General features: G+C 44.3%; 1 protein-coding gene across 22 annotated transcripts in view; it reads left to right on the forward strand.

Moving 5' to 3' along the window:
* The window catches only part of LOC110524008 (neuron navigator 2), a 158,825-nt gene that overhangs the window by 68,114 nt on the left and 63,634 nt on the right, over positions 1–27,077 (forward strand). For 11 of the 22 annotated variants that reach the window (XM_090232955.1, XM_090232961.1, XM_036978712.2 and 8 more), the window contains 5 exons: positions 3,575–4,601; positions 4,902–5,020; positions 13,429–13,537; positions 16,636–17,016; positions 26,787–26,912. In XM_090232955.1, the coding sequence (XP_090089081.1) occupies positions 3,575–4,601; positions 4,902–5,020; positions 13,429–13,537; positions 16,636–17,016; positions 26,787–26,912 (1,762 nt within the window). Of the gene's footprint in view, positions 1–3,574; positions 4,602–4,901; positions 5,021–11,687; positions 12,445–13,428; positions 13,538–16,635; positions 17,017–26,786; positions 26,913–27,077 lie in introns of those variants that run through there. The other 11 variants (XM_090232964.1, XM_090232968.1, XM_090232966.1 and 8 more) reach the window with 4 other exon arrangements.

The raw sequence follows: 27,077 nt of genomic DNA on the forward strand, positions 1-27,077 counted from the left end.
GCGACAGGGAGGGTGGGATAGCGACAGGGAGGGTGGGATAGCGAGTGAACGAGAGCTGAACAGATAGGAAAGGGTAGAGAGGGGAAAAGATAGGCGGTGAGGGAGAGAGCCTCATAGCTTGTTAAGTGTAGATCTCTGGTGGAAAGGACACAGTGAGAGTTACGGGAATCAGAAAAGGTTAGTGTTCACTTCTTGGGAGAGGATAGAAGCATGATTGGAACTATACAATGACCACTGTCATTCCTGACCTGTCAATCAAGGAGCATCTGAGAGGGTGAGTAGGGGGGGGGGGGAGTAAATAGATTTGTTTTTGTTGCCAAATTTTGACTGGGGGGGGGGTATAGGGTTATGCTAGTGAAACAGTAGACGCTAGAGCTTGGCTGTAGATTGTTTATGTGTCTGTCTGTCCTTATGCGTTACAAAATGTTTATTGTAGTGGAGTCAACAGGAGATTTGATGAAGTAAAGTCACTGTCGTTCCTCTCTGCTAGAACAGGATGATTATCCCAGATGGTGTTCTATTTGTGTTTATTCATGTGAAGGAACTTTCACTTTTTACATCATTTAGCAGACGCTCTTGCACAGAGCGACTTACAGGGGTGAGTGCCAACATTTTCATACAAGTGCCTCATGGGAACCGAACCCACAACCCTGGCGTTGCAAGTGCCATGATCTGCCAACTGAGCTACCAGTGTCTATAAAGAACCAGAGCATTTTGTCTAACTCACTTATACATGTGCTACGTAGATGCATTTCTTTAGGCGGTGAATGAGAGACATGACGACTACAATGAATTCGCCACAATCACAAAAAAAAAAATCTTGTTCACCTCAATTCTGTCCTACTATATGATGTGAAAGGTCCAATGTGTTTCTAGTTACACCCGGTGGAACAGAACACTCGTATGTCGCCGCGAGTGACTGAGGTGAAAGGAAGTACTCATGATCGTTAAAGGGTTCCCACACAAACAGAATTACGGTCTAGTAATTGAGAATGTAAAACAGTTTCCCGCTGCACTTGACCATTAGACCCTGGAGCAGCTGCCGGGCTGGGAATGCTGTGAGCACACCTTTCCACGGCACAGGGACACTGGGAAGTATACCGTATGGAGCGTCTGAAGCTACTGAGTATATAGTGTAACTAACGGGGAGTTGAGTGCTTTTGGCCAAGTGTCTCTGGTGATTTGACCTGTAAACCTGAGCACTAGTGGTGGACACAGAGAGGCCAGGACACCTGCTGGGTATCCATTTGTTGGGGAAGAATCAACACTTTTCGGGGAGGGAAAGGGTTTGGTGTTGAGTTGTACGTTTTGTTGGAGACTGGTGCGCAACACTGCTGATAAATGTTGCACTTGAAACACGCTACTTCCTAGCCAGGGTTATGAGCTTAACAAGTGAGCCTGATAACACGCCGAGAGTAAAAAAAACATTAAGAACACCTTCCTACTATTGAGTTGCATTCCTCTTTTTGTCCTCATTAACAGACTCAATTTGGTCTGGGCATGGACTCTACAAGGTGTCGCGAGCGTTCCACAGGGTTGCTGGCCCATGTTGACTCCAATGCTTCCCACAGTTGTCAGCTACTGTCATACCCCTTTCAAAGGCACTTACATCTTTTGTCATTCACCCTCTAAGTGGCACACATGCACAATCCATGTCTCAATTGTCTCAAGACTTAAAAATCCTTCTTTATCCTGTCTCCTCCTTTTCATCTACACGGATTGAAGTGGATTTAACATCAACAAGGGACATCCATAAGGGATCACCATTTTCACCTGGATTCACCTGGTCAGTCTATGTCATGGAAAAGAGCAGCTGTTCTTAATGTTTTGTACACTCAGTGTATAAGCTAAGTGAATTATGCATGTGTGCGATTCACTGCATGTATGTGTTACAAAGCTCAACATTGTTAGAGCGGTATTTGTGAGCTGAGTTGTGTGTGTGTGTGTGTGTGTGTGTGTGTGTGTGTGTGTGTGTGTGTGTGTGTGTGTGTGTGTGTGTGTGTGTGTGTGTGTGTGTGTGTGTGTATGTGTGTGTGTGTGTGTGTGTGTGTGTGTGTGTGTGTGTGACAGTTGTATATGGTCACTGGTGTTCAGTGTTGAGTTGGCAAGAACAGACAGGCTTTCATGATTGACTCTCTCTCCCAGGTATTCTGCATAGCCTTGCACTCTAAACTGTACACAACCGGCCGCTGATGTTTGGGTTTGAAATTTAAACGTCTGCTAGCTGGGGCAGTACATTTTTGTTTACCTCCCCTCAGGCATGGTAAAAGACAGGTATGTGGCTGGGTTTACTCTGAAGGTGTGCTTACTGAGAGTGGATTAACGTCTGAAGCGAGTTTCCCTGCTTGTTGTTGCCCATGTAGACTACTGGACTTAGAGGTAGGTCAGATATGCTTAAAGGATGTTAATAACAATAGAATTCCCAGCTAATTGATCATTAAATATTTGCATGTTAAAGATTGCTGGGGTACTCTAAATCATACTGAGAAATATGTATTTTTTTGATCAGAACTGTTTGCAATTAATATTTCAAATTTTGGAGTGTATTTCATGACTCTTATACCAAATTGTACACACACACCTCAGCTCACAAATAACACTCTAACAATGTTGAGCTTTGTAACACATACATGCAGTAAATCGCACACATGCATAATTCACTTAGCTTATACACTGAGTGTACAAAACATTAAGAACAGCTGCTCTTTTCCATGACATAGACTGACCAGGTGAAACCAGGTGAAAATGGTGATCCCTTATGGATGTCCCTTGTTGATGTTAAATCCACTTCAATCCGTGTATGTGATTACTCAGCATGTAATTCACAGAGTAATCATTTTGTATTGCAATAGATCAGTATTGTGTGAAGCCCAGTGTAGCCATGGAGACCAGTGTGAGTGAGTGAGTGAGTGAGTGAGTGAGTGAGTGAGTGAGTGAGTGAGTGAGTGAGTGAGTGAGTGAGTGAGTGAGTGAGTGAGTGAGTGACAGACAGACAGACAGACATCCCAGGGGAGAACGACTGCCGCCTCTCATTGAAGTCACAAGGCCAACCAGAGGTTCAAGGCCAACTGCAGGCAGGCAGAAAACAGGATCCCCCATTATAGTGAATGGAAAAATTACAATCTTCGTGGTCAATCTTCGTGGTCAATGTTTAGAAGACAATCATGGTACCAAATAATTGCTTCTAATACATCAGATCTATGTCCTTGAACCATCTTTTTTTTTATTGCACACAGAAGAAGATAATTGTTGTTTCTAATGGCAGCTTGCAGTACTCCAGTCAGCCTTCAACTGGAGTTACTCAATGAGAGGGGGCAGCGCTGAACTAGCCTGCAATGTCACTTCCTGGAGAAAGTCAAACAGCGCATGTTATGTCTCCATGAGATGCCATCTTAACCGACTTCATTTGGCTTCAATGCGCTACTGAGTCTTCACATTGGAATGAATGGTGTCACGTGATCGATGGCTTTCGATCCCTTATCCCAATTATAACAATTCAAAGAGAGATCTCGATCTACAGCAGACACTCTGTCCTCCCTCATCTCTCCCTGCCTCTGTTTGTGTATCTCCACAGAGAGAAGCTCCATGGCCTCCCCCATCATGACTGAGCATGGTCTGTCTCCAGGGCCCATCAATGCTTGCTCTTCTTCCTCCATCCCCCAGCCCGATGCAGGCAACAGCAGCAAGCCCTGGAGGAGTAAGTCCCTGAACGTCAAGCACAGTGCCACCTCCTCCATGTTGTCCGTCAAGCAGGACCCTCCCACCAGGCAGCCCGTGGCCCCACCCCTAGAGGTCCCCCCTAAAGTCATTGCCCAGAAGTCCATGCTGGAGAAACTCAAGCTTTTCAACACCAAAGGAACCTCCAAGGCAGCTGGAGTCCTGACTGACAGTCCGACGGGGAAGGAGACGGAAGCGATGGAGGTGCGCCCCACCGACGTGGATCCCCTGGAAGAGGCGAATGGGAACTCCCGGCCCCCCAGCTCCATGGCGACCAGCCCCAAACTGGCCCTGAAGGGCATTGCCCAGCGCACTTTCAGCCGGGCCCTCACCCCCAGGAAGAGCTCTCTGAAGACTGGGGAGGAGAAAGACAAGGCCAGGCTCAAGGAGAGAGACAAGGCCCAGGAGGAAGGCTCCAAGTTGGGGTCAGTCACAGAGCAGGAGTTACGCAGGGACAACACCAGGCAGGAGGTAGAAGGTTCAGACCCAGCGGAGCCCAAGAGGAATGCCAAGATCACTAGCTTCATCCCAAAAGGAGGCAAGGCTGGCAGTGGCACAAAGGAGAGCTCAGCCTCAGCAGCACACAGTGGAATACCAAAGCCAGGTTCCAAGGCAGGGAAGACCTCTTCTGGTCGAGATGGAGAGAGGCCCCGCACTTTGAGGGCCGGTGGGGGTGGTGGTCTCTCGGTGCACAAGGGCCAGCTGGACAGCAGAAGCTCCTGCTCCAGCCTGGCCGCCTCTGAAGGGAGGTCTCACTATCACCACACCAACAGAGTGCCCCCAGTCGCTACCACAGCCAGCAACACCATCAGTGTTCAGCTACCTCATCCTCAGCAGCAATACAACCACCCCAACACTGCTACTGTTGCACCATTCATGTACAGGTACTACGCCCGCTTTGATGTACAGAATTTGAGCTTTCATAGTTTGATAGTAGGAATATACCACAATGTCAAACATTTTATACATACCACATATCAAACCTTTTTACCGATTGTCGAGGATCTGTATAAGCTTAAAGATGATATTAAATGACTAATTGGAGAGGACTGAACTACATATACTCACTGGCAACTGTTTACTTCTGATGGAGCGCAGAGGTAGAGAGAGGCACAGAGAGGTAGACTGAGAGCGGGCTCTGTGACATCTCTCACTGTCTTTGTTGTTGCTGTCATGTCCTATAGGTCTCAGCCAGATGTGACCGGATTAGACATGATGATGGAGGCAGCAGGGTCACTGGAGTGTCACAGGGAGACTGCAGCCTACAGCAAATCAGCACACAACTCCCTGTCGGACCTCACAGGTAAGACTGGCTCACTACGATGTATGAGTACATGTGTCGCTGTACATCACAATGTCCGTTCACTGGTTAAATCTCACAGCTTTCCGAGCATACTAGACATTTGTGTTTGCTGAGTAGTTATTCAAGAGATTCTCCTCACACTGCACATGCAGATTGAAACGGGGTCTTTTTTTCACTGTTCCGGTAAAAGACTGTAGTTAAGAAGATGAGTGTTGTGAACGGCAAAAATCGAAATTCAAATCAAAATCAAATTTGATGCGCTGAATACGACTGTGAAATGCTTACTTACTTAAAAACCCTTAAACCTCTTAAGGATTCGCCCCTTTTTTATATTTTCGCCTAAAATGACATGCCCAAATCGAACTGCCTGTATGCATATTCTTGGTACCATTTGAAAGGAAACATTTTGAAGTTTGTGGAAATGTGAAGGGAATGTAGGAGAATAACACACAATAGATCTGGTAAAAAATAATACAAAGAAAAAACAACTGTTCTTTTGTATTTTTTTGTTATTTTTTTAAATGCAAGAGAAAGGTTGTAATGTATTATTCCAGCCCAGCTGCAATTTAGATTTTGGCCACTAGATGGCAGCAGTGTATGTGCAAAGTTTTAGACTGAAAATGTTGTACCAAGACTGCCCTAATGTGCCTAATTTGTTTATTAATAACTTTTTATGTTCAAAACTGAACTCTCCTCAAACAATAGCATGGTATTATTTCAGTGTTTCACCCTATGTCCTAGGAAATGTTATTGTTACTTACAACCTCATGCTTAATCGCATTAGCCCACGTTAGCTCAACCGTCCCTTGGAAGAGACACCGATCCCGAAGAAGTTTTTAACCAACAATGCAATTTTAAGAAAATAAAAAAAGTAACACAATAAAATAACAATAACGAGGCTATGTTGCATACAAGGGGTACCAGTTCCGAGTCAATGTGCTGGGGTACAGGTTAGTCGAGGTAATTGAGGTAATAGGTACATGTAGGTAGGGGGTAAAGTGTGTGTGTGTGTGGGGGGAGGGGGGGGGGGGGGGTCAATGCAAATAGTCTGGGTAGCCATTTGATTAATTGCTCAGCAGTCTTATGGCTTGGGGGTAGAAGCTGTTAAGGAGCCATTTAGACCTAGACTTTGCACTCCGGTACAGCTTGCTGTGCAGTAGCAGAGAGAACAGTCTATGACTTGGGTGGCTCGAGTCTTTGACAATTTTTTGGGCCTTCCTCTGACACCGTCTAGTATAGAGGCCCTGGAAGGCAGGAAGCTTGGCCCCAGTGATGAACTGAGCCGTTCGCACTACCCTCTGTAGTGTCGTACGGTTGGAGGTTGAGCAGTTGCCATACCAGGCGGTGATGCAAACGGTCAGGATGCTCTCGATGGTGCAGCTGTAGAACTTTTTGAGTATCTGGGAATCCATGCCAAGTCTCCTGAAAGGGAATAGGCAGTGTCGTGCCATTTTCACGACTGTCTTGGTGTGTTTGGACCATGATAGTTTGTTGGTGATGTGGACACCAATGAACTTGAAACACTCGATCTGATCCACTACAACACCGTCGATGAGAATTCAGCCCTCCTTTTCCTGTAGTCCACGATCAGCTCCTTTGTCTTGATCACGTTGAGGGAGAGGTTGTTGTCCTGGCACCACATGGCCAGGTCTCTGATCTCCTCCCTATAGGCTGTCTCGTTGTTGTCGGTGATCAGGCCTACCACTGTTGCGTCATCGGCAAACTTAATGATGGTGTTGGAGTCGTGGGTTAACAAGGAATACAGGAGGGGACTAAGCACGCACCTCTGAGGGGCCCTCTTGTTGCGGATCAGCGTGGCAGATGTGTTGTTACCTACCCTTACCACCTGGGAGCGGCTCGTCAGGAAGTCCAGGATCTAGTTGCAGAGGGAGAAGTTTAGTCCCAGGGTCCTTAGCTTAGTGATGAGCTTTGAGGGCACTATGGTGTTGAACGCTGAGCTGTAGTCAATGAACAGCATTCTCACCTAGGTGTTCCTTTTGTCCAGGTGGGAAAGGGCAGTGTGGAGGGAAATTGTGATTGCGTCATACGTGAATCTTTTGGAGCGGTATGCGTATTGTTGTGGGTCTAGGGTTTCAGAGATGATGGTGTTGATGTGAGCCATGACCAGCATTTCAAAGCACTTCATGGCTAAAGACATGAGTAGTCATTTAGGCAGGTTACCTTCGCTTCCTTGGGCACAGGGACTATGGTGGTCTGCTTGAACCATGTAGGTATTACAGACTCGGTCAGGGAGAGGTTGAAAATGTCAGTGAAGACCAGTGGCGGTCAGTCCCGTTTATGATGAGGGAGGACCATTTTTTTTCATGAGCATGGCCCTATTTCTATTACAGCATGTTGGATGTCTGTCATTCATATTCCATTCACCCAGCTCAATGTAGCATAGATAGGTTTAGGCTACTACATGATACTTGCATTTTCCTTATACCCATCATGCTACAACCTAGCCTGTGAATGAAAGTTTACAACGTTGGTGCACAACAGGTCGGGAGAAAATGTTGAGATGACAAACAGTGACACATGAACAGACAGTGACACATTAAATTCTGCCTTGCACACTCTTGCCTGCATCTAGCTTATCTAGGGTGTAATCATTAGTCCAGCAGTTACAAACGAGAGTTTCTATTGGACAAATTCAGGTATTTTTATCCCCGTTTCATTTGTTTCCGTTTAAGAAACGTTTTTCAACAGGATCGGCGGAATGAATTCACCCCTGATCATGCATAAACACAGTTCACTTTCATAGCAGCCACATTGTATTCCTTCTCGCCTCTATGCACTCTCCTCCTTTCACCCTTTCCCTTCATTTGTGGACTTCAATGAACAACACATCAGCTGTATGTGACCAGGCGAAAAAACCTTTCCAAGCCAAACCATGTCATAACCGCTACACACAGCCTACATCGTTGTTCCCATATTAGCTAAAGTAACACAGCTAATAGAACAAATGCGTTAGTAAACCCGCTACAATCATGCAGTAACGTTACAGTGTACAGTCAGTAAGCAGTTACGCCGGTGGGCCCTGGTGGCAATAAAAAAGCCAAAAGATTACCTTGACTTGGAAGAGTTCTTATGTTGTGTTGTATAGTCATAGCCAACTAGCTGACATTGCATCCCTCTGTTTGAGCCGGGTGTTTGAGTAACTAAACTAGCCAGCTACATTTGTTGTCATAATTACTGTGGGGGTCAATGAAAGGGGGTGAGAACCAAGAGCAACCTAGGTTTTGTATTGAAGTCAATGTACCAAGAGGTAAAACAGTGTGTTTTAATCAGTTATTTGGTTACAAGTTAATATATTTAGTATAGTTCTATCTAAAAAGGTTAACTTTTCAATATTTTACCATTTTTATGAAATTCACTGAGGAGGATGGTCCTCCCCTTCCTCATCTGAGGAGCCTTCACTAGTAATCCATCTGGCTCTGCGTCCTTATGAGTGTTGACCTGTTTAAATGTCATACTCACATCGGCTACGGAGAGCGTGATCACACAGTTATCCGGAACAGCTGATGCTCTCATGCATCCTTCAGTGTGGCTTGCCGAGCATAAAAGGCATTTAGCCTGTCGTCGCGGCTGGGTTTCCCTTTGCAGTCCGTAATATTTTTCCACGCCCTGCCACATCCAACAAGCGTCAGAGCTGATGTAGTAGGATTCAATCTTAGTCCTGTATTGATGCTTTGCCTGTTTGATGGTTTGTCTGAGGGCATAGCAGGATTTCTTATAAGAGTCCGGATTAGTGTCCCGCTCCTTGAAAGTGGCAGCTCTAGCGTTTAGCTCGGTGCAGATGTTGCCTGTAATCCATGGCTTCTGGTTGGGGTATGTACAGTGGGGAGAACAAGTATTTTATACACTGCCAATTTTGCAGGTTTTCCTACTTACAAAGCATGTAGAGGTCTGTAATTTTTATCATAGGTACACTTCAACTGTGAGACGGAATCTAAAACAAAAATCCAGAAAATCACATTGTATGATATTTAAGTAATTAATTTGCATTTTATTGCATGATATAAGTATTTGATCACCTACCAACCAGTAAGAATTCCGGCTCTCACAGACCTGTTCGTTTTTCTTTAAGAAGAACTCCTGTTCTCCACTCATTACCTGTATTAACTGCATCTGTTTGAACTCGTTACCTGTATAAAAGACACCTGTCCACACACTCAATCAAACAGACTCCAACCTCTCCACAATGGCCAAGACCAGAGAGCTGTGTAAGGACATCAGGGATAAAATTGTAGACCTGCACAAGGCTGGGATCGGCTACAGGACAATAGGCAAGCAGCTTGGTGAGAAGGCAACAGCTGTTGGCGCAATTATTAGAAAATGGAAGAAGTTCAAGATGACGGTCAATCACCCTCGGTCTGGGGCTCCATGCAAGATCTCACCTCGTGGGGCATCAATGATCATGAGGAAGGTGAGGGATCAGCCCAGAACTACACGGCAGGACCTGGTCAATGACCTGAAGAGAGCTGGGATTCCAGTCTCAAAGAAAACCATTAGTAACACACTAGGCCGTCATGGATTAAAATCCTGCAGCGCACGCAAGGTCCCCCTGCTCAAGCCAGCGCATGTCCCGTCTGAAGTTTGCCAATGACCATCTGGATGATCCAGAGGAGCAATGGGAGAAGGTCATGTGGTCTGATGAGACAAAAATAGAGCTTTTTGGTCTAAACTCCACTCGCCATGTTTGGAGGAAGAAGAAGGATGAGTAAAACCCCAAGAACACCATCCCAACCGTGAAGCATGGAGGTGGAAAAATAATTATTTGCGGATGCTTTTCTGCAAAGGGGACAGGACGACTGCACCGTATTGAGGGGAGGATGGATGGGGCCATGTATCGCGAGATCTTTGCCAACAACCTCCTTCCCTCAGAAAGAGCATTGAAGATGGGTCGTGGCTGGGTCTTCCAGCATGACAACGACCCGAAGCACACAGCCAGGACAACTAAGGAGTGGCTCCATAAGAAGCATCTCAAGGTCCTGGAGTGGCCTAGCCAGTCTCGAGACCTGAAACCAATAGAAAATCTTTGGAGGGAGCTGAAAGTCCGTATTGCCCAGTGACAACCCCGAAACCTGAAGGATCTGGAGAAGGTCTCTATGGAGGAGTGGGCCAAAATCCCTGCTGCAGTGTGTGCAAACCTGGTCAAGAACTACAGGAAACGTATGATCTCTGTAATTGCCAACAAAGGTTTCTGTACCAAATATTAAGTTCTGCTTTTCTGATGTATCAAATACTTATGTCATGCAATAAAATACAAATTAATTACTTAAAAATCACACAATGTGATTTTCTGGATTTTTGTTTTAGATTCAGTCTCTCACAGTTGAAGTGTACCTATGATAAAAATTACAGACCTCTACATGCTTTGTAAGTAGGAAAACCTGCAAAATCGGCAGTGTATCAAATACTAGTTCTCCCCACTGTATGTACGGTCACTGTGGGGACAACATCATCGATGCACTTATTGATGAAGCCGGTGACTGAGGTGGTGTACTCCTCAATGCCATCGGAGGAATCCCAGAACATATTTCAGTCTGTGCTAGCAAAACAGCCCTGTAGCTTAGCATCCGCGTCATCTGACCACTTCAGTATAGAGCAAGTCACTAGTACTTCCTGCTTTAGTGTTTTCTTGTAAGCAGGAATCAGGATAGAATTATGGTCAGATTTTCCAAATGGAGGGCGAGGGAGAGCTTTGCATGTGTCTCTGTTTGTGGAATACAGGTGGTCTTGAGTGTTTTGTGACGTCCTGTTAGAAAGCAGGTAAAACAGATTTAAGTTTTCCTGCATTAAAGGATTTTCTTGTTTGCTTATGGCCTTCTACAGCTCACTGAGTGCAGTCTTAGTGCCAGCATCGGTTTCTGGTGATAAATAGCTAACTCTCATTAGCATCAAAGGATCCTGTCCATGGAAACCATTTTTTTCAGCCTCGTATTGTTCCCAGGCACAAATGAGGGTCTCTCTTCCCAGCTATACATGTCAGTACTCTATAGCGAGGACTGAATCAAAATGCCACCATGGAGGGCAAAAGCCTCAGTTCCCTGTGGATCCTTTTTAGCCTCTTCGTAATGGATCAGAGATATTGTCTCAAAGTTCACAATGATTTGGCAGGCCCACACAAAGTCTGTCTGAATTCAATTAACAGCACTGTGGAAAAAAAACGTTATTGGAAACTCTTAGTTTCTCAGCCAGGAAGTAAGTGGGTTTATGTTGGTTGGTACTGTTCATTTGGAGAGCTGCTCTGCTGCCACACAGGAAACAGAAAAATATTGAGATGGAAAAATAAAGAAAAGTGAAACACTGGATTCGCATTGAGCTTTGTATGAATTGCAAGACTCGTTGAGAGAGTGTGGAGAGAGAGGCTTGTTTTGACCCTGGTGTTGACTGGTGAAGTGATGGAGTTTTGTCCTGAGGCAGCCCCAGCCCGGAATCTGTGTCTCTGTGTCTAACATGGCAGCCAGGGGGGAGAGAAAAGGCCAGGGGCTGACTGAATGGAACAGGAAAAGCTCATCTGCATGTTAAAGGCTGTGGATGTCATGGAGTTGCCAAGGCTCCTCACCACACTGTGTGTGTGTGTGTGTGTGTGTGTGTGTGTGTGTGTGTGTGTGTGTGTGTGTGTGTGTGTGTGTGTGTGTGTGTGTGTGCGTGTGCGTGCGTGCGTGCGTTGTGGATGGCTGGAGAGGCCTTTCTCCAGACAAACCAGTCGCCACAGGAGGAGTGGGCAACGCTGGAGCAGTTGTGTCAGCGACATCATTCTCTCTCTGTCAATTCGAGGCCGAAGGATTTTCAAGAAAACGAGCACTCACTTACGTTCTGTTCCGATCCGAATCCTAACGTGTCATGGAGAGGATGTGTCAAGATCAGACAGGACTTGTGTCAGAGACTTGGAGCACCTAGTAAGGACTACAGGGAGAGAGAAGAAATGCTTCCTCACGGAAACAAGGAGGGTGTTGGTAAGAATGGCAGCAGCAATGACTCCTCACCCAGCAGAGCCAGTGGCAGAGTGGTAGGACACAGCAGAGACCGAACCAGGACCAGACTGTCTCTGGGTAGTGTTACCCTGAGGGGCTCCAGCCAGCACAGCCACCCCGCCTGTCACATCCCCATCCCCACCAGACCAACGCCAGACGAAACTAGACAACCAGCCATTGAGCTAAACACCTCTGTGGAGACTCTGGAGAGTCCAGGAAGAGAGGGCGCCGAGAGCTGTGACCCTGTGACACTGAGGCAGACAGCCAGGACGTCAGAGGTCAGAACCAAGCATGTGACCTGGGAGGAGAACTATGTGTCCAGTCGGAGGCAGAGCCGGCTGTACCAGGTGCACCTGCAGCAGACCTGTGTCTGGGACGGCATCGCTCAACTCAACGAGGAGATCCTCCTCACCATGCTGGAGATATATGAGAAACACGAGAGTAAGTGCTTGTGTATGTGTGCATGCGTGTGTCGTCCCCCCCCCTCCCCCTCCGCTGCCCTCTGCATGTGGTCTTCAGGGCTGCTTTCCTTTACCGTCCCAGACCTCTCGGACTTAGATGCGGCTTTTTTCATTCGCATAGCAAAAGTTTGTTCATGCTCTCAAAGCATTCAGAGCATGTTACCGTTACTCTGCCGGCAGAACATTCCGTCAGCCCTCACCGTTATGTTTCTCAGTGAAGCTGACGTGAATCGGGACTTGGTCAAGGGAGGTCAGCGTTAAAACGGGAGAAAAGTTACACAATCCCTCCATCAAAGGGCTGCCTGTAAGGAGTTAGTGGTGTTGTAGAGGTTTAGCCCTGTGAATGGGCTCGTTTGTGTTCCCTTCAAGGCCCCCCTGGAATGCCTTGACTGGTAGTGCTCCTCAGCTCTCCAGCCCACGTTTCCATGTCACGGCAGCGCGCGCGTGTGTGTGTGTGTGTGTGTGTGTGTGTGTGTGTGTGTGTGTGTGTGTGTGTGTGTGTGTGTGTGTGTTTGTGTGTGTGTGTGTGTGTGTGTGTGTGTGTGTTTGTAATAGGCAAATACATTTCAATCTGCCCAGTAACACCCTCCACTCACCTACTGCTCATGTTTATTTGGAAAAAGGGTGAGTTAGTTGGCCAAGCTTTTCTCCTTCCCAGCAACTGTTTTGACTGATCGTAAGAACTTTATCAACGTTTTCTTTCCTAAAAAGCACCGAGAATTCATATGCCGTTTTTTTGTATGTATATTTTTTCTGATTGGCCCTGAAGGAGCTACAGGACGGTAATGCAACGTTTGGGACCCTCTTGTTGTGAATGGTCTGTTTCAAGTGTTAATGGGTACCTTTTGAAGGAAAGATGCACATTTCTGAGGATGTCCTGGCGAGCCTGTGCCACGTGTGTGGTTTGACGTAGCAGCTGTTTCAGGTAGGCTGTCTCTAACAGACCCGCCCCCTCCACTCCTAGGTGAAGACCCTGAGGCCAGGCGCTTGCGGACGGTCAAGAACATTGCCGATCTGAGGCAGAACCTGGAAGAGACCATGTCCAGCCTGAGGGGAACCCAGATCAGCCACAGGTAGATCACTGACCTTGCTTCAGCACCATCTGTGTGTGTCACTCATTACTCACCCATTTTATGCGAGTGCGAGTGTGTGTCATTTCTGATGCTCTTTATGGACTGAGAGGTTTATTTGAGTGGTTTGGCGCCGCACTTCCCAAACATGATTGGATACTTACTTTGCAAAGTGCTCTCCACGGAGCATTTAATGTCGGTCTTCACAAGCTCTGTAATGCATCGTCGATCTATTACCGAGGGCAGAAGAACAGCAGGGTGAAACAAAAACATGACATTCATTTTTGATTGATGTGGGAAGGAAGCGTTCAAAATGAGGACCATTATGTGCAGCATGTGAACCATTTGGATTCCATCTTGTCTACATGACAGAGTCTGCCTTCGGCCTGATTGGCAGTTGGACTGGTAGAGCAGATGTTGATCTGGAGGCATCCTCTTTTGTCTCTGGTCTGATGAATCTGATGTGTTGCCCAGTCGCCTCGTCCTGAGGCCAGCCGTGAAAATCGTCTCAGAGGGGTTGACTGGACCCCCGTGGTCAGCCAGCACTGGGTTAAAAGCTGCTTTTGTCTTCCGAGTCGATAAAAGGGGAGAACATACATGAAAAGCACTCCTGGTGGGCTGCTCTACAATGCCAAAAGCATTTCTACACTCTTTAGCATCATATGGGAGGGAAAAGTTCAGTTCAACTCGTAGGATTGTTCAGCCAGGACAAACATGTTCATAGTATATGCATTCGAATGGGGTTTTGATGGGGTTTTGATTGACATGCTCTCTGAACGGCATGTAAATGCAGCTTTTCATGTTGAAGTGGCTCATCTCATGTCTCTCTCTCTCTCTCTCTCTCTCTGTCTCTCTCTCTCTGTCTCTCTCTCTCTCTCTCTCTCTCTCTCTCTCCGCGTTTTCGTGGTGCCTTCGCCGTGTTTTTGTGGTGCCTTCGCCGTGTTTTCGTGGTGCCTTCGCCGTGTTTCCGTGGTGCCTTCGCCGTGTTTCCGTGGTGCCTTTGCCGCATTTTGTGGTGCCTTCACCGTGTTTTCGTGGTGCCTTTGCCGTGTTTTCGTGGTGCCTTTGCCGCGTTTTTGTGGTGCCTTCGCCGCATTTTGTGGTGCCTTCGCCGTGTTTTCGTGGTGCCTTTGCCGTGTTTTCGTGGTGCCTTTGCCGTGTTTTTGTGGTGTCTTCGCCGTGTTTTTGTGGTGCCTTTGCCGTGTTTTCGTGGTGCCTTCGCCGTGTTTTCGTGGTGCCTTCGCCATGTTTTCGTGGTGCCTTCGCTGTGTTTTGCTGGTGACCTGCCTTCACTGTGTTTTTTGTTGTTGCTGGTGAGCAACCTTCACTGTGTTTTGGACACTTATGCTGGTCACCAGCAAAACCAGCATCAAGTCACATCATGCTGGCTTGCAAAGTGACGTTTAATTCCTACTGTAATCTAGCCAGAGTGGGGTTATCCAACAATTTGAACTTTTGTTCACCCATAATATGTTTGCAGAATGTCTGCCAGGGTTAGAAAGTATGATAAATGAGACGACACAAACCATCTAAACTGGAACAACCATTTCAGTATCCGGTGCGATAAGTCCAACTAACAGATTGGATTAGTTTAGATTATTATTTTTTTTAAACAACATGTTATTAATCTTTGCTTACTATAAGATTAATGAATCAATGTACATGCAAAAACGCAACAAACAAAAAAAAGATATTGAAACAAACAATTCTAAAAATCAGCTGCAATAGAGAATGCTGGGAAATATGATAATGATGGGCATAGTCAGACCTGCTAGTCAGATCAGCTAGACCATGCTGGACCAGCTTTGTCACCAGCATACCAGCCTCACCAGCATAAGCTGGTATGTGTCAAAAACACAGTGAAGGCTGGTCATGAGTGTCCAAACTAGAGGACGACCGATAATGATTTTTCAATGCCGATACCGATTATTTTAGGACCAAAAAAAGCTGATACCGATTAATTGGCCAATTTGTATATATATTTGTAATAAACGACAATTGCAACCATACTGAATGAACAATGACAATTTTTATTGTATCTTAATATAATACATAAATAAAATCTATTTAGTCTCAAATAAATAATGAAACATGTTCAATTTGGTTTAAATAATGCAAAAAACACAGTGTTGGAGAAGAACGTAAAAGTGCAATATGTGCCATGTTAAAAAAAGCTAACGTTTAAGTTCCTTGCTCAGAACATGAGAACATATTAAAGCTGGTGGTTCAATATTCCCAGTTCTTCAATATTCCCAGTTAAGAAGTTGAAGGTTGTAGTTATTATAGGAATTATAGGACTATTTCCCTCTATACCATTTGTATTTCATATACCTTTGACTATTGGATGTTCTTATAGGCACTATAGTATTGCCAGCCGAATCTCGGGAGTTGATAGGCTTGAAGTTATAAACAGAGCTGTGCATCCCAGCATTGCTAAGAGCTGCTCGCAAACGCAGTGAAGTGCTGTTTGAATGAATGCTTACGAGCCTGCTGCTGCCTACCACCGCTCAGTCAGACTGCTCTATCAAATATCAAATCATAGAAAGGCATTGATGTTTATGGTTAGGTACATTTGTGCAACGAATGTGCTTTTTTCACGAATGAGCTTCACCCGTTTGGCAAAGTTGAATTAGGCTGTGATTCGATGATAAATTAACAGGCACCACATTGATTATATGCAACGCAGGACAAGCTAATTAACTTAGTAATATCATCAACCATTAATGATTAATCGGTCGACCTCTAGTCCAAACCCCAGCGAAGGCTGGTCACCAGTGTCCAAAACACAGCGATAATCAGCTTGACCATGCTGGTTAGACCAGCTTGACCAGCTAGACGACCAGCTTGACCAGCATCTGACCAACATATTGAAATGTATGCTGGGCTATGCTGTTGGTTTCAGCAGGCTCCTGTCCTGACCCACTCACCCCCTGAACAAACCTTTGATTTATTTGAGTGACAGCCCGTTGCCCTGGACAGGGACTTTTTCATGTCTGGCTCCTGACTCACCACAGCCTCTCGCAGCAGGGGTCTGTCTAATTTTGAATCTGGATCTTACCCCCCCACCCTCAACCCATCCTCGCCTCCCTCTCTCTCCCCAGTACCCTGGAGACCACCTTTGACGGCAGCGTCACCACAGAGGTCAGCGGGAGAGGCATGCTCAACCTGTCCCCCCGCCCCAACCCAGCGCTGCCCTGGCGACTGGGCCCCTCCAGCCCCCGTCTGCAGGCGGGCGACGCCCCCTCAGTGGGGAACGGGTATGAGGTGGCAACACGGGACAGTGCCAGTCGCATGGTGAGCCCCGAGAGCGGGCGCTACCTCCGCGGCGGGCAGACACCAGGCCAGGAGAGGAACAGTGTGTGTGACCTGGATCCGCCAGATAAGACGGAGGAGCTGGAGGGCATCGCCATGGAGACCATGGGGTACATGAGCGACGGTGACGTGCTGGGGAAGAATCTCCGCATGGACAAAGTCTCCAGTGGGTGAGTGCACACGACATCTGTACTTTTATGTATTCAACTGGCGAAAGCAACCAGGGGAAGAGCAATAACCCCGCTATGAATGGACCACCTCTGTTTTCTGCTTTCTTGTCACTAGATGGTAGTGTTTCTGTCTTCTCTCCTTGTGAGTGTGACTGTCCTCTCTGCTAATGTCTCTTAGTTGTCAGTGGTAGCTCAGAGAGAACGACAGATGAGAGATCACTTGAGACATCAGGCAACGTCTTTCGTTTGGAAGATAGCTTGGTAACATGCTGTCTTATTTGGAAAGCTCTCAGAGGGGAAGAGAGTTTTGATTTCAAAAAAATAAACTGCCCTTTGTGCGCTAGAGAGAAAGCAGCTCATGGGAAATATTCTTCTTAGCCTTGAGATGACATGAGAAAGTGAGAGCTCTTATTCATATGCAACATGCACTCCTAGAGAAAGAATGCTGGTCCCGCTTCGATTTGAATCCTCTCCTTTACTGGGCCTCGAGAGGTTCTGTGGTAACAACCTCACATAGTCAACCAGAGGTCTCCACAAAGAGGTAAGTCATGTGACACGGAGCCAAATGCAGGTCAGGTTATGTCTGTAGATGATGTGATGACAAAGAATGCTGTGTGTTTCATCTCAGTGGAATTGGACAAAATAGGCTGTTTACTTTACCATCATCTCCTTGTCAGCTTGAAACCGGCACTGGATGCTGGAGAACTTGGATGTTGTTCACCACAATTGTCCTTATTATCTGATTGTCCTCTAGGATCCGGAAGCAATGGAGAAGGTCGGTGGTGACAGGGTCCTTGCTCTGGAAAGGCTTTATGCAAGTTCATTATGAATGTCTTGGTGATGTGATAGCACTTTGTCAAAAAAAGGATAGGACGACCACACCTGTCAAAGGGTGCGAGTTCCCATACAAAGAAACAAATAATAATTATTCCATGTACCCCATGGTCTCCATGGCGATGTAAAATGTATTTAAAAATACGTGTACAGTAGATATATTTGCATCTTTTGCTCAAATGCGTTTAATGCCTGACAATATTCCAGAAATGCTTGGCTATGACATCGAGTCTACAGGGTGGCCAAAGTGGTTCCTAATTCAGCTTCTTAAATTACTCTTTGGAAGTGATATAAATTTGAATTGTCACATCATTCTTTACATTCTGTCATGAATAGCACATGTTCAACCTCATTAAAAAAAAAAAAGATTATCCCATCTCGAGAGGTAAAAAAAAAAGACTATAGCAAAGTGCCTCGCTCCAGCTTAATTAAATAATGAAAAGAAATCTAGTGCCTTGTATTTGCTATTTTTTATTTCTCATTTTTATCGATTTAAACAAAAACTATACATCGTACAACACACCACAATATGTCAAGGTCTTGTGCTTTTAATAAGTGGTATTATACGGTGGCTGGTTAGCGGTGTTTTGGTGCATTCGTAACCAAGTGGGAAGTGGGAACATCTGGTAAAAATCCACTTGAACGGCCCCCCAACTGGTAATTACTAGTTAAATCAGCCATGAATCCCCATGTGACAGGAGGAATATAAGCGTGTTGTGTGCAACGGGGAAGGGCAATTGAATGCAAGATTCACAAAAGAAAATGTCATCATTCACACGTTTCTAGCCTGTCTAACAATGGTTAACAGGGTTAACGTGTTATGCTCAGTTTTCACCCCAAAACACCAGAAAATTGTCAAAAAGAGTACTTGCACTAGTCTTTATTCATATTGAAAATCAGATTTATTGAGCTCTCCATGTGGTGTATTTTTAAGGGCACGATATATTTGGCTTTTAAAATTCTATATGGGTGCATCATTTCTACTTAACTTATCAAAGGGACGCAACAAAAAAAGCACTCATTTCGTGGAACGACCCAGTACCTGTTAAGTTCTGCCCGTTGGACGTTAGTTGCAATTCTCTCATCAAGTTAATTTGTTTATTTGTCATATGCGCATGAAAGACATGGAGTCACTACATGACCGATAATGTATTGTGTTTGTAGTCATTTTTGTAGTAATTTAAATGCATGTTAGTACTTTTGGTATGCTTTTGGAATTTGTCAAGAACAATAAAAAATGCATTTTGACTAGGGTTGGGCGGTATTCAGATTTTCATATCATCATACCGTCCTTCTCTCACCGTATTACTGGCTTAGTACACAAGGGGGCGCCAAAAACGTAAAAAAGCCATTGGTTGTCTATTACCAGAATGCAAACTAAATTTGCACAAGTAATAGCGAATTTCCATGGAGGCTGCTACCTAAATATGCTAACTAGTGCAAATGAAAATAAACAAATTGTAAAGACAGGCAGTCCAACTCAAAAAGTAATACATATGTAGGTAGGAGCTACCAAATGTTATTTTTTGGTGAGTTTGGATATTTACAAGCGAATGTGAACAAGAGACATTGTGCAAATGAACAAAGTTTTGACGCATGCTTGTCTGAAGGAAGAAGAGTACTGTGTACACTCTGTGTCTGTGTGGTGTCTGGGAGTCTCTACGGCAACGGGCCTGCCTGCTCTGCTCAGGAGAAGATAGGGGGGAGAAGCAGACGGCCCTGAAGAGAGAGTAGGAAAAACGCAAGGAAATCAAGCTGCAGTGGCAGCTGTAGATAACTCATGCAAAGGGCTTTGACTTCTCAAACACGGCAGAAAGCTAACACACTATGATGCTCCGTGATCTTATTAATTCAGCCACTTACTTAGATAACTAGCAAGTTAAACTTAGGGGTTGCCCTAACGCAGAATTCTTCATTTTTAACGCAGGAAAAAAAGATACAAACGCGTATCTAAAATGTTTCTTATTGTAATTTCTGCTCAGCATCAAACAAATGTTGTGCTTCAGTTGCGCTTCTCCACGCGCATCTCCACTTAGATGAGAATTCACAAATGGGCTTTCTATCAAAAGACAGGGCTCTGACTGATGTGTAGCCTTTCTCGGTGTAGCCAGCCTACACCGAGAAAAATGACATATTAACTTTAAGCAAAACATGAGGAAATGTAGCTGGTTACATTCCTTCTATGATAAACATTAGAAATATGTTGTTGTTTTTTTTCCAAAAAATACCTTGCTTTTTCATTGTAAACTAATTTACTTCTGTTGTCATCTGATTACAATGAAGCTATTTTCGGCCTAATGTGTTGAACTTGTGAAGGAAATCTATAGTTGCACATCTCTTATCACTCTATTGAAGCAAAAAAAACACTGTTGACTTTCAATGTAAACCCAGATCCCTGTCAATAAACAGCTGGACTCACCTGCTCCCGCTTTCTCCCATTGTGCAATGTACAAACAAACGTGTGACTGGCTCAACTGTCCTGGGGAACTACAGTATGGTAAGCTTCATAATGTAAAATAATGTGACAGATGAAATGAAGAATACGATCTGCTTTATCTCCTAACATATTGCACAAGTTGACTGCAGGTATTTTCTTAAAGTGTAGCTACACATATAAAAATGTATTGGAAAAACTTGTTTCAATGGTACTGAGGGTTTTTGAAAAACCAAGCCCCAGGCTATTTCCAAGTACCCTGGTATACGGTATATACGGATTCACAGACCAAGCCAAATTTGGACAAAATATATTGTAGCAGCAGTAGCCTATTAGAAGACTTGGAGGCAGGGCGTGTTGGGGGTGTGGCTTTGTCGTAGTGCTTTTTGGCCTCACCATGTGACGGATTGTCATGCCAGTTAATGTGTTATGTTGTGTTCTCTGGTTGAAGGTTAAGTTTGTACACTGCCTGTTCTGCAGGAGCAATGAGACATGGCATAAGTGCATGTGCTACTGAAGAGCCATCTGGAGTTTCATCGTTAATACAGTCAACAGCTAGTGATGGAAAACTGAGGCTTTCACTATATTGTGCTGAAAAACAGTTCATTACTCTGAGCTCTGTTCACAATTCAATAGCAGTGTTTAATGATCAGATACAAGTATTTCTTTCTCCACTGTTTTCATCGAAGCGCTGTGGTGCAGCGATAAGTCGTTGGCTTTAGTAGCCTGTCGTCAATTGGAATACACACCGAGTTCACATCATGCTTCCCTTTTTTGCCTTCAAGTTTACAATTTTTCAGAAACTGAATCTATGGCATTATTTAGGATGCTTAATTAAGACAGAAGTTTATACTGTACTATATAAAACAAATGATTTAAACAACAGCGCAGAAACTGAATCTATGGCATTATTTAGGATGCTTAATTAAGACAGAAGTTTATACTGTACTATATAAAACAAATGATTTAAACAACAGCGCAGAAACTGAATCTATGGCATTATTTAGGATGCTTAATTAAGACAGAAGTTTATACTGTACTATATAAAACAAATGATTTAAACAACAGCGCAGAAACTGAATCTATGGCATTATTTAGGATGCTTAATTAAGACAGAAGTTTATACTGTACTATATAAAACAAATGATTTAAACAACAGCGCAGAAACTGAATCTATGGCATTATTTAGGATGCTTAATTAAGACAGAAGTTTATACTGTACTATATAAAACAAATGATTTAAACAACAGCGCAGAAACTGAATCTATGGCATTATTTAGGATGCTTAATTAAGACAGAAGTTTATACTGTACTATATAAAACAAATGATTTAAACAACAGCGCAGAAACTGAATCTATGGCATTATTTAGGATGCTTAATTAAGACAGAAGTTTATACTGTACTATATAAAACAAATGATTTAAACAACAGCGCAGAAACTGAATCTATGGCATTATTTAGGATGCTTAATTAAGACAGAAGTTTATACTGTACTATATAAAACAAATGATTTAAACAACAGCGCAGAAACTGAATCTATGGCATTATTTAGGATGCTTAATTAAGACAGAAGTTTATACTGTACTATATAAAACAAATGATTTAAACAACAGCGCAGAAACTGAATCTATGGCATTATTTAGGATGCTTAATTAAGACAGAAGTTTATACTGTACTATATAAAACAAATGATTTAAACAACAGCGCAGAAACTGTGGTTTCACTTCTTTTTTTTATTGAAATAGTGTGCCTTTAAACGGGATTTGACCTCATACCCTCAGGTCCTTGAATGTGCCATAGTTCCCTACTCTTCCTGCTAAGATACCAGTCAGGTGAAACTTTTTGTTAAATCCTAACTATATTTGTAAGTATGGTCAGTGGTGGAAAAAGTATCCAATTGTCCTACAGTACTTGAGTAAAAGTAAAGATACCTTAATAGAAAATGACTCAAGTAAAAGTGAAGTCACCCAGTATACTACTACTTGAGTAAAGGTCTTTAGCTTTAAATATACTTAAGTATCAAAAGTAAATGTAATTGCAAAAATATACTTAAGAATCAAAAGTAAAAGTATAAATCATTTCATATTCCTTATATTAAGCAAACCAGACGGCACGATTATAAATGTTTACTTTTTTTACGGATTGCCAGGGGCACACTCCAACACTCAGAAGTCATTTTCAAACGAAGCATTTGTGTTTAGTGAGTCCGCCAGATCAGAGGCAGTAGGGATGACAGGGGTGTTATTTTGAAAAGAGTCTGAATTGGACCATTTTCCTGTCCTGCTAAGGATTCAAAATGTAACGAGTACTTTTGGGTGTCAAGGAAAATGTATGGAGTAAAAAGTACATTATTTTAGGAATGTAGTGGAGTAAAAGTACAAGTTGTCAAAAATATAAATAGTAAAGTACAGATATCCCAAAAACGACTTCCTTAAGAGTCAGTGAGATGTCGCATTTTGCAACACAAGCGGTTTGAAAAAGCATGTGAAAATATATTCTAAAATACATTCTTTAATCTATTTCAGAATGTATTTTTAAACACATTAAATTCATTTTCTGATCCATTTAACATATATTGTGATATACATTTGACCTATATTTATATATACATTTTACATGAATGCTGTTATATATTTTGGAATGTATTTCAAATGTATAAATATTTCACAACATTTTTTAAATCTATTTTGTATTTTTTTTCTGGTTGGGTTAACACATAGGCCTAATACTAACGTGACCTTTAAACTCTACTGGGTTTCACTCTGTTTTGAACCAAGGCCTGACGTGGTCGAGAGTTGAGTGACTTAGTACAAATGAGTGACCTGCTGCAGGTTAACTGTCTCTGCTCAAACCGACCGGTGTTGTTCAGTAACCAGAGTTAGTGGATGGCCCACTGCAAGCACGCAACTCTAAAACCTAAACATTGGCAGATATTCAAGTTATTGATGTTTATGCCCTTTGAAGAGGTAGGGACCAACATCAGACCACTTCTATGAACTTATACTTCTATGAACTTATACTTCTATGAACTTATACTTCTATGAACTTGTGCTTTGGGTTGTGTATATACATATATATACCATATACCACTGACCTGCTTGGAAATATATTGCTTTGTACTTGGTTTGCTTGCATTGAATTACATTTGCGTTATTCCTTAATAACAAAGTGAGCCAGTCAATGAGTCATCCGCTGTGGCGTGTCTCATGGCAGCAGGCGGTTCATTCAAAATCCTAACTTGTCTTTTGTTTCCCCATGTCGGTGCTGTTTTTTGTTTACAGGAAGGCATAAGGCACACACTCCACTCCCTCCTTTGACAACGGTTAGGGGTTTTTACCTGTCCGGCTGGTTAGTCAACAACTGGTCTGACTCCGCTTTAATAGCTGCCTACAGTATAGCTCCAGTCACATCAGTCACTGTCCACCTCGAACCACTCAAAAGAGTTCGTCCCAGGAAATGTGGCTGCTATTTAGGTCTTTTGCTTATCAGAGGAAATGCTGGGCCTTTTGTTCATGCTAGTGCTGCCAGGGCTTGCGTGTAATTGGTACTTCCTGATCTTTGAGATGAAAGGTGATATTGAATTTAGGTTGGTGTCTCTCTCTTTCATCACTCACTATGAAGTGTTATCACCTAAAGCCCATAATCAGGTTGGCTTCAACAGTAACTTTTTAGAGAGTAAGGATTTTTTGTACAAATGATTTTGGGGAGTAATCATAGTCTCTCTGTTTGCTCAGTTTGAGGGTAATTTCCTGATTCCTACAATTCTAAAAGTTTGCCTAATTTATTTGACAAAAAAAAGCAGTCATGGTGTAGAGAATAATTGTTCCATCTAAACCGCTTTGAAATATATTTTCCATAACCAAATATATTGTATTTTCAGCTGTTTGAAGCTGGTGTATAAAACCGAAAGTAATAGGAAACGTAGGAATGGGCCGCATAGAAATAGCGCACATAGAACATGTCTACGGCTTCTTATACTTGCTTTCAATAAGAATGACAGATCAATAACTCACATTTCTATGTGAATTTGGTTGGTTTGCCCAAAAAGTGACCTATTGTGGCCTTAACGAATCATATCCCTCCTCCAGTTAATGGGGGAAGATGCTCTGAGGAAAATCATTCTAATCAGCTACTCCCTGACTCACAGCCCATACCCCCGAGACATTTACCCCGGCCCCTCCTCTTACCCCTACCCCTTCCGCAAACAACACCCCCTCCCCTCCTGTGCTGGGGCTCTCCTGTCCTGTACTGCCATGTCCTTCCCCTCTTCCTCTCACTCTGCCTCCGCCTGAAATACTGAGCTTGCAGCTCCCTGGTCCTTCGTCTGCTCCTTCTGTTACCAATGACCCCATCATTCCTCCTGAAGAGCTCCGCCATCTGAGCAGACTTGACGGGGATGAGAGGGGTAGAGAGCGAGAGAGAGGCAGTTGTGTTAAGGAGACAGAGAAAGATATACAAAGAAAGAGAGGATAGTAGTAAAGGAGAACTGGCTGGGTGACTCGGATGACTTTGTGTTGGACCACCTTGAGTTCACCATTCAGTAGGGAAATCTCTCCTCTGACCAACCTGCAGGATTGGCATTTTCTAGAAGCTCAATATTGACAGGTATGTTTTCCAATCTACTCAATTTTTTTAAAAAGCAGAAGAAAATAAAAAAAAATTATGTGAAAAAGCCTAAACTGACTGAAGGACTTCAGTTTAGGGTCAGGCACCTTATGCCGAGGTGGGTGTGCTAACCCAAGTAATGACTCCCAAAATGTGTGGACAAAACCCAAGTTAATCAGTAGTCCCATTGAAATCTGGCTTTCGTTATGACTCAAATTCACCTTTTCAACATTGATTTGGGAGCTGTCGTGTCTCTACACACCAAAGCCATTAATATACATGGTTATAAATGGCTCTGGGACACACAACATGACAATGGTAACGTAAACTTCCTCACTTTTTGTTTCGAAAACCAAGCCCTCAGGTTGGGTGTTGCTCAACTCTCCTAACAGTTAGAGATAGAAAATGCTTTGCAATAACAAACCCATAAACATTTTTACAAAAGTAGTACTACAGGCTTGGGAAGCAATTGTATGTGTTTAATGAGTGGTAGTTTAAACAGAGGCAGTTTCCCATGATTTCCTGTCACACTCCAAGACAAGCCGAGAATCCCTGCGTCACCTGGATTAGCGTGAAACCGTGCTCGGGATTATGTGAAGTTGCAGGGATGACAATAAAGCTGTGCTTTCAATGGGACTGCCTCAATGAATTTATCTCAACCTAAGCTGGTAAGCCTATGGCGTTGCTCTGGGCTGAAGGCATGACAATGGCCCTCGAAATGAGTAACTGAAAATGGGTAATTATGGGGGGTTAGTTGGTGTTGACTGAGAGCAAATGTGAATGTTTATTTAGCTGCGGCGGGGTTAATCGTCTCGTATGCTGAGATGACGTTGGGCACGTTCTTCTGTTTTATATGTTGTCATTTCTTCTGTCGTGTCAAACCCCCACCTCTCCAACTGCAGGGATGGTGTGACCGTTCTGAATGCCCGTGCCATATTCTGTAGCCATGTTGACAGGAGATATCGTGGTTTTTCTTTTTTTGCGGTATTATTGGCACTGACATCACACACATACTATGTGGAATAACAATGATAGTGTTACCAGATGATACGAACCAAATATGCGTCTCCAACTGAGCTGTCTCCAGTGCATTTTCCGGATGACATACGTCATGGTTGTTCTGTATAGGGGTCTTCAGGTCAGACACAGCATAAAAGTATATAACAGGATTGTAGTGTGTTGAAGGCTGTAATCCTGTCAGTGAAGTAGATCGGTTCAGCCTGTCATGTAACACAGCAGAGACAGAGATGTGACAGATACAGGGAGAAAGACAGAGACAGGGAAAGAGACAGGGACCGAGACAGAGACAGGGACCGAGACAGAGACAGAGACCGGGACCGAGACAGATACCGGGACAGATACCGGGACAGAGACAGGGACCGAGACAGGGACCGAGACAGGGACCAAGACAGAGACCGAGACTGAGACTGAGACTAGGACCGAGACCGAGACAGGGACCGGGACAGAGACCGGGGCCAAGACAGGGACAGAGACAGGGACAGAGACAGGGACAGAGACAGAGACCGAGACAGAGACCGGGACAGAGATAGAGACAGGGACAGAGACCGAGACAGGGACAGAGACAGGGACCGAGGCCGGGATAGAGTGCCACTGAGACAAGGACAGACTGAAACAGGGACAAAAACAGGGACCGGGACATATACAAAGACAGAGACTGAAACAGGGACATAGATATACACGGAGACAAGGACAGAGACAGGGACTGTGGCAGAGACAAGGACAGGGACAAATACAGAGACATGGACAGAGACCAAGACTGACAGGGACTGAGACAGGGACTGTGACAGAGACAAGGACAGAGACCAGGACAGACACCGATATTGAGACAGGTACAGAGACTGTGACTGACAGGCCTGTTGTGTTGTCTGTCTGCAGCTACATGACGGACGGCGGGCTGAGCCGGTACACGCACTGCCTCAACCGCCTGCCAGATGGCATGGCCGCTGTCCGAGAGACGCTCCATCGCAACACATTCAAGGGCCAAGGGGACACCACTGACAGGTAGGTCAGCACCACCCCTTCCCCTGTCCCCTCACCCCACCTGCAGTGTCTGGGTGAGGTGAGGCTTCTGTACAGTCACACGTTCCTATCGAGGAACCATGTACCGGACAGAGGTTTACTGTAAGTTTGGCCAGTTTTGGATTGGTTTGTGGATTAGGTCCCTGC

This window comes from Oncorhynchus mykiss, chromosome 1 (assembly GCF_057628025.1).
Source record: "Oncorhynchus mykiss isolate SJ-2025 chromosome 1, ASM5762802v1, whole genome shotgun sequence".
Classification (NCBI taxonomy): domain Eukaryota; kingdom Metazoa; phylum Chordata; class Actinopteri; order Salmoniformes; family Salmonidae; genus Oncorhynchus; species Oncorhynchus mykiss.